Here is an 8,816-nt window from a genome sequence, read left to right on the forward strand (position 1 = left end):
AAGTAAAGTCTGTTAAATGCAATTATTTTTTACCAGAGGTGAAAAAATGCAATACAAACCTAGTGAGCAGAGTATTCAGGATATTTGTTGATTTTATTTTGCAGCATTTCATTACAATCATTGTTCATCTGAAGAAATGTCATAAGTCAGAACACTGTTCGTCAGCTAAGATCTCAAAGTGTTAGGTGACACCTCCTCACTGTTGTCTCGCGATTACTTTTCTACAAAAAAACCCCAAAAACAGTCAACTCTGGGTATAATAAACAAATTTCACACGGGGCTTTGAGCTCAACTGTTTTTCTATAATTCTTTCTTATGTAAATTTCATATCCATTCATATTGTAAAAACAGTAGGACCTGTTCTTTACAACAAAGCTTGCTGATTGCACAGGCACTTTGCATTTCTCTGTTGTCTATTGGAGACACCATGGAAAAGGCAAGTTGTACAGTGATATTTAGTCCGCAGGCTGACAATATTCAGCTGATTGGACACCAAGTGTTTTCAAAATGTGAACACAAGAGGTTTTAAAGAGTGATTAAATGTGAATATAAAATTCTGATTTTATAAACATGCATCTATGCTGTTCCATGAACGACTGAATAGATTCAAGCAACCACAAACAGATCCAATTCCAGCATTATAAGTTGCTTGGCGCTTCCTGCTATCAATCAATGTTAACATGTTCGCATTACTGTGAAAATACATGTAACAAGACGTCAGTTGTAACTTTGCTGGAACTCTTACTATTAAAAGTGAACAAATTTATCAGTGAAAGCTCCAAGTCCCCCATTGATTAAAGGTATAAACAAATACACCAGTCTGAAGAAAAATGTATGATCTAAAAATCATTTATATTTTGGAAGAGATGATTATTGGAAAACCTGTAGAGACTCAAGCAAGTACAGTCATCGCGTAACACATCAGTCATCTTTTCAGTGACGATGCAAAGGTGCAGATATTGCCACAGCAAAAATAAAAGAAATGTCAACAACTACTGCACAATTTAATGCAAAAGATTTTCAATCTTAAAAGTTGAGAACAAAGGCTTTTACAAAATTTACAATAGATCTGAAGTAAATGATAAAAACTAGATGGCATTCACAGAAAACGTGTTACTTTTGTTACAAGTTAAGAACTGTATCAGGATGCAGTGAACTGACTCAGATCAAGTGATTCTGTGTAACAATGCATCACCGCCGAATCGTACTATACCCCATGTATCTAGCCACAAGAGGACATCATGTGATGCATATCCCTGGTGTATATCTGTTTAGAGGAAAAAAGAACTAGAACAAGAATAAACAATGACATTTACAAGTTGAAAAACAAATAAGTATTAGAACTGCGGTTTTTGTAAATGCCGCGGATTTCAACTTTCCATCTCCTAAATGTCGATCAACTAAAATGATTTGAACAATAATGAAACACCAGAAGCTGTGCTGGACAGGCCCATGAGGGATGGCAGCAACTCAGGTGTCCAAAAGCCGAAAGGCTGGTGGTTTGAATACCACTTAATCCCAGTCGATCTGTTGTTGTGTTCTGGCATCACCCAACGTGACGGCATTGTTGGTGTGTAAATGTTCAGTGGTGGTCTGCTGTTTACATCTGCCATGTTGCCGGCAGTCTTCCCCACGGCAGCTGTGGCTACACAAGCAGCCTACCATCACATGTAAGACTGTGCTGTTAATGAATAATGGATTCACTTTTAAGTACTTTTAGTGGCTTGAAAAATGTGATATAAATTATTATAAATTGAAGATCCCATAATATTTAGTAAGACTTCAGTCCCTTGAAATGGACGCTTCAGGTCCCCTAGGTTGCACTGTTGGTCCGTCGCGGTTAAACATATTGTCAAAACGTGGCGTCACCTCACAGCGGATAAGAAGTGTGTCATCTTTCACAAAAGCTCTCTGAGCAAGCTGATTCAGGTGCATAAAGGTGACATAGCCAAATCCTTTGGGGTTGCGCTGAATTACAGGCCTCTGAAAGGCTTGCAGGTCTGGCTTTGTTTCCATGACTTCCGTGTGATGCTGACACTCAGGTCCCTGGTCTAGTATAGCAAGCCGGATGACTCCTTGAAATGGCCATGTCAGTTGCCCATCATATTCTCCTTGCATGGTGTGAACAAAGAGAGAGATGTAGTTGGAGCAGCGTGGGGCGTTGGGGGTTTGCAGGTGTAAACGGAGGCACAGCTTGTAGCCTGGACGACTGGTGTAGAAACCAGGACTGTGTTCCACCACCGACAGGCCTGCTTCTTGGTTCCTCAAGAGAGCAGAGAAATTTTTGAGGGGCCAGATGAAGATGCCATGACACTGTTGGGCCTCCAGCTCCTTTACAGTCTCCTCCAGCACCGACACTCTACGCCTGAGCTCAGCTAGCTGGCCTGCCTGTGGAAGAAACAGGACAATTTTAAAGGACCATCCATCCATTTTCTGCTGTTGGGGATCCCAAGGCTTTCCCAGGCCAGCCGAGAGATATAATCCCTCCAGCGTGTCCTGGGTCTTCCCCGGGGTCTCCTCCCAGAGGGACGTGCCTGGAACACCTCACCAAGGAGACGTCCAGGAGGCATCCTGACCAGATGCTCGAGCCACCTCAACTGGTTCCTCTCGATGCGGAGGAGGGGCGGCTCTATTCTGAGCCCCTCCTGGATGACCGAGCTCCTCACCCTATCTCTAAGGGAGAGCCCGGCCACCCTGCGGAGGAAACTCATTTCAGCCGCCTGTATACGAGATCTCGTTCTTTGGGTCACGACCCACAGCTCATGACCATAGGTGAGGGTAGGAATGTAGGTCGACTGGTAAATCGAGAGCTTCGCTTTCTGGCTCAGCTCCTTCTTCACCATGACAGACTGGCGCAGAGTCCACATTACTGTAGACGGCGCACCGATCCGTCTGTCAATCTCACGCTTCATCCTTCCCTTACTCGTGAACAAGACCCCGAGATATTTAAACTCCTCCACTTGAGGCAGGACCTGACTCCCGACCCGGAGAGGGCAATCCACCCTATTCCGGCTGAGGAATAGGGACAAAGGTGAAAAAAAAATAAAAAAATAAAAAAAATCATATTCTGAATAAAAACAAAAACAGGCAACCAGAAAAGGTAAAAAAAAAAAAAAAAAAAAAAAAAAAGAAAAAAAACTGGCTGCCTTGTTAGTTACATGAATATTTTACCAACGAGATGAGATAGTTTCACATCACAGTGTGATATTGCCTGAACTTATCACCTTCACTTTGGATAACTCACTCTATCAATATCAATATGAATACACCTGCTGATTAAATTCACATACATATTCCTCTGTGGACAGTAGATATAAAGTGGTAGCACTTAGGCTTGATCTTTTAAAAACAATTGTATAGTTCTCCAATCACTGGTGAATCTACTTTAAAATTCTAGTGCAGCCTCCAATAACACTATATATAATATCACTAGTTATTTAAACTGGTGGTACAAATGCTCCCTCTAGTGGTATGTCGAAGAAATTTCAGATTTTTACCAGCTGATAAATGATGCTTTCTTCTCATGCTTGCAAAAACAGATCTCTGCAATAAAGGCTTGTCTTCACTAGTTGTCATGACAACGAAACAAAACAGAGTGGATGTAGAGAAAAATCTTTTGTCCTAAGCTTACAGGAACAACAACCAAAACAGTTTACCTCAACTTATGGGCTATGATGACTTTAAGGAGGGGGTTACCCTTGAGTTCAATGACAAAGTTTAAATGTTGGATCTGGTGATAAACCCCTTTACAATACTAGCTGCCACCACTCAGCAATAATATTTTCATACAAAGAAGAGGCCGGAATGCAAAAAAACGTATCTGTTTTATGGTTACAGTGTTGTGGTGTAAAAAGGGTTTTACTATGATGCTAAAACAGGTATTCAGAAGTCACAGCCATCGCAGATCATGTTTTTTCTGCTGCCACACGGCTATGGAATAAGACAATGCGGTTTATAACTCACTGGAGTTTTAACTCTTTACTATTTTCTGTGACTTTACTGTTATCAGCACTGTGAGCTACTAATTGGTGATGTGAAGGAAATAACACTTGAGCATCCCTTACTTGTGTCTCTTTTAAGATGATGAGCTCACGAATCCGGTGATCCTGCCTCACCAATCGTCCATCCATTTCATTAAGTGTCTGCATCGCCTCGTTTGTCTGACATGAAGCAGGGTTGTTGCTGCAGCTCACAGGCCCTCGTGGCCCACTGCAGGACGAAACTAACGCTGTGTGTCCTTGATCCTCGGAGGAAATAGAAGATCCTTGTGTCCACATGGGTTTCGGTGTGGTACCATTGAGGCACATGCCACGCATAAACTCAGCCATGTAGCGCATATGCATCTGTGTGAACTCTTGCATGTGCTGAGCTAGGTTGTGGCGCTGCATCTGCAAGGACAAACCACATTTATAATGTGACATCTGTTGTGTGTAGCTGTGTGCAACACAGAAAGTTCTCCTTGTAGTCCTGTTCAGATCTGGTGCTAACATGCATCTATAGTAGAGGTGTGACCACATGCAGAAAGAATTGAGGATACATTTAAATCTAAATGTGGAAGTCACAGTAAGAAGTAATGGTTTTGTTTGCATTCAGTTAGGCACAATGAAGCACCACCTGGTAACCTGATGTGACCCCACACGTGCAATAGTTTCCAGCAAGATACTTTCTCCTCATTGGATGCATCATACACTAACCTACTGCTTGCTTTGTTTCTTCTGCTGCAAAGGCAAACAAAGCTCTTGATTTTTCTTTTGGGCCCTTGGAGTTTCCCTGATCAGTCTGTGTTTACTGTACCGCAAGCAAACATGTCTCTTTTCATTGCAGACACAAAATGGAAACACAAAACTCTAAAGGGAAGACACAGGATAGAATGTGGAATCACTGTTTACACTACATACAACCAGGCTATCGTTGAGATGGAGCGTTCCGGAAAGTTTAAACCAATTTTGGGGCTTTTTCCTTTTACTGAACTGGAACTTTGGGACCATTGTCATTTAGAAAAAAGAAAAACAAGACAAATAAACAAAAAAGTCAGTGTTGTCTGTGAATTATCAGGAGGGTTTAAAGGTGGGCAGTCTTTAATTTTAGCATTGCGCATCTGTGTAGATTGATCCTGTTGTTGTCACTGCATTGTCAAAAAACTTATAGAATATCAAAAGTGCACCCACTTATATAAAACACTTGTTGTCAGAGGAAAGTAGTATAAAATAAAACACACTGTTATAGCATTGACGAAAACATGCTTTTATGACTCACAATGACTTAGTGCGCATGTTAGCACAAAATGTGAACAAGGCATTTAATAGCACAACATATGAAACAAAAATTTACATCTGACCACTTACCATTTCTTTACATCCAAAGATATCAAAGTTACAGGCAATAGGTGCTTTTGGGCAATCTGTATCACAATGTGACTCCAACTGGAAATATAACAAAAAACATGGGACTTAACTTCCTTCACACTCAATAATTCAGATCAGGTTTTGATAAAAAATATTTCAAGAAGTATTTTATCACTGTATGCTAAACAGATCACAACAAGGGAGCCTGCTTCAAACAGAGAGGCATTTAAATGACAGTGTTATGTGTTGTGACTGGGTGTGGACCTGTTCCTGTTATTTCAATAAGAAAAGTTGCGGCAGAGAAAAGACAATAGTTCAAAAACATTTCATGAGACTGATATTCTTTTAATTGCATACACTTACCTGGTCTCTGATGAGATCCATCTCACAGTACTGGCACTTTACATTGGCAAAGGGACACTGGTGCCTGTGAAACTGAGGGAGTGACTGTTAAGAGGTTTATCCTTGCTGATACATGATGCAGTTACATATCAATAAGACATGAGTACCTCTGCTTCTTCATAAACAAAGCTTGCCAAGCAATCTGGACATGACATGGGTCTTCTTTGGCACTCAACAGTTGTGTGCTCTGCTAGGTAGCTCTTTCTCACAGACTGCTGGCACAGTGGACAAGACACAGTGGCAAACGGACACTGTGCCAAATGATTCTGGAAGGGAAACAATATATTGAAAGAATGAAGTCAATCTTACACCCTCTGAAGGAAAACAGGTGTTCAGAATGCTTTCAGTAATTTCCTACACAACAGACTGACAGTTCTTGATACCTGACCCATTTTTCTCAAGCTACAGTAAGGGTTAAACAAGGGTAGCCAAAGCAATCAGAGAGGTGAGTTTATTAGATTCCAAAAAAATCCTAGACTAGTAATCCTAAAGGTTGTTAAACGTGAAACCTGATAACAAGACTGCAACATCATTGCAAATGAAACTTCACCACTATTTATAACTTTTCAGTTGATAAAGATGCAACGATATATCAGAACTGAATATGTGTCAACTTTGATACTGACTAAAGAAGACAACTCCTAACCTTACTTGTTTCTATATTGTTTTACTTTTCTTTTTCTATAATAAGGAATATTTATAGGTTTAAACACACACACACACACACATACACAGTAGTGTTTTTAAAATCTCAGTTGCACTCATAAGTTGCTGAAAACTTCACCTCTGCTTTCAGAAATGTGTGTTTTGCACAATTTTGGATGAGAAATAATACAAATCAGAGCTGTCTGTAAAATCAGTATGAATCAGTAGAAATTCAAATTTCTACTGAATATAATAATATATGAATATAGAGCTTGAATCAGTAGAATTAGTAGAAAATTCAGACCTCTAAACGTCGTAGCTCCATTTTTTCAACACATCCGAGATTTGAACAGCGAACAGTGAGTGAGAGAATCTCCCTTTTGGCAAAGTTATCAGGAAACAGTTGGTCTTCTGAGAGCACCTCATTGTCCACAGGGCAACGCTGTCCTGCATCCCTGTTTTGTAAGAAAATAAAATGGTAATTAAGGCAGAACAGCATATTAATCAGTTAACACATAGTGATTTATAATATAGTGGAACTGGGAAATTACTGAAGGATTGCCTTGTAAATTACAAGTGGCTTTTTTGCTAATGAAAGAAAATATATCTTCTAATAAACAATCAAGTCTGCATTAAAAATAAAAAGCATTTTAATTCAGTGTCAGTCTGGCAGTTTTATCACAGGATCAGCAAAATAACATACCGAATGGACTTCTCAATGCAACTCTTGCAGAAACGGTGACCACAGCGGGTTTGAACGGCATTTCTTAACGCCATAAGGCAGATGGGGCACTCATATTTACTCTCTAAGGGTGGGTCAAACTCCACATCATAGCCTTGAAGGGGAGCAGATGCCTGAAAGCTACCGGAGGTGCTGCTGAGAAAAGGCCCAGGACCGTCTGAAGGGCTAAGCAGAGATTCACGTTCCTTTTCCAGTAATGCCAAGGCACAGCTGGACAGCTCACCACCAACAGCTTCAGAGCTGTCTTCCTCCAAACTCCCATTTTTGCTTTCAAAGCATGCCATCTGCAGAGAGAAGCAGTCAGTGACTTAAAAGTGTGAAAATCAAATTAAATTTGATGTTATCATCAACTGGGTTTCATTGAAATTCAGTGATTATTCCCTTTTTTTATTTTATTTTATTTTTTTAAAAAAAAAAGATTTTATGAAAATACTTTAGTCCAAACTAAAAAAAACCAAGATGCATGAATAATTTTAAAGGTGCACATGCTTTGTCACTACAGCTGTTGCAAACACTGTGCCTTGAATTGGGATTCTTCATATTTGCTGCAGCTTCTTCTGTTTTCTTTAAATCATCTGCAATTCTTTTAATGTTTTATATAAAGCACTTTGAATTGTGTTGTACATGAAATGTGATATACAAATAAACTTGCCCTGAACACTGGAACATTTAGCATGTGACAATATATTCCATAATGAATAATTAATTATGTTTATCCTAAAATCTATCAGGTTTTGGACTTATTTGGAGACAAAATCAAACATCCATCCATACATTTTCTTAACTACTCACTCCAATTAAGGGTATAAAATCAAGAAAATCTCCATAAATTACAGACTTTTTTTTTTCCACTCCTGGAGTGCATGGTTTCTTTTTCTGTTTTTACGTTTGCCTTATGTCACAGCGAGGAACTGAACTGTGGCATCTTAATATTTCCATATTCTTTTCGTGTTATGTGATCTCTAAAACTGGTCTGTACCAACTAATGAAAGCTGTCCTGCATTCTATATCCTGTGCCTGACTTTAGTCACATTACTTCCTTAAAAAGGATTAACAATTTTAACCTCCAAAATAACAAACACAGTAACAGTACAACAAGCATTAATCAAATAGTTTAAGAAAGTATAACATAAAAAGAAACATTTAACATGTAAGACATTGTTGTATAAGTTCCCATCCAATCACGTTGTGATGTCCTTGCAGCTAGCATTACACAAGCCAGAATAAACTAACTTTGAAGGGTTTAAATTAATATGATGGTCATTTTCTGATAACTAACATGAAAAATGTAATTATTTTAAAAGGTATATATTTACATTAACATACATTCATATAAATAGCAAAGTCACCGCGCTATTGTTGCTTGATAAGAGTCATGCTTCTAGATACGGAACTGCAACTTTCAGCCGAGCTGCGATGTTTAAAAGCAATGTTTTCACCAAAACAAAATGCAACACGAGCTCGTTCTCGCTATCATGAGAAGCATTAGAGCAGAATATTTCTGTCTACGAAAGAAGATATAACTTTTGGACTTACCTACCTTTAACTTTACATTAAAAAAATGCTTCAAATGTTTCGTTTCAGATTTCCTGTTTTTTTTGTTTTTTTTTTCTTTTTTCTTTTTTTCATTTCCAAACGTCATCTGGGACGGTGAGCATTCCCAGACAAAAAGCGGCGAGCGC

The 8,816-nt window shown here is 39.2% G+C and overlaps 1 protein-coding gene across 2 annotated transcripts; it reads right to left on the reverse strand.

Moving 5' to 3' along the window:
- Positions 1-241: 241 nt before the first annotated feature.
- traf6 (TNF receptor-associated factor 6) lies at positions 242-8,745 on the reverse strand. Of its 2 annotated transcripts, none has more exons than XM_079238680.1 (8): positions 8,671-8,745; positions 7,096-7,418; positions 6,697-6,847; positions 5,855-6,013; positions 5,709-5,780; positions 5,346-5,423; positions 4,065-4,388; positions 242-2,388 (listed from the first exon to the last, which is right to left on the reverse strand). In XM_079238680.1, exons 2-8 carry the CDS (start codon positions 7,416-7,418, stop codon positions 1,783-1,785), a joined length of 1,713 nt encoding a protein of 570 aa, XP_079094806.1. In that variant the 5' UTR covers positions 8,671-8,745; the 3' UTR covers positions 242-1,782. The 2 variants fall into 2 exon arrangements, with proteins under 2 accessions (XP_079094806.1, XP_079094807.1); XM_079238681.1 differs by having other exon boundaries at positions 8,675-8,728.
- Between the last annotated feature and the right edge of the window lie 71 nt (positions 8,746-8,816).

Source organism: Telmatherina bonti, assembly GCF_933228915.1.
Source record: "Telmatherina bonti genome assembly, chromosome: 1".
Classification (NCBI taxonomy): Eukaryota; Metazoa; Chordata; class Actinopteri; order Atheriniformes; family Telmatherinidae; genus Telmatherina; species Telmatherina bonti.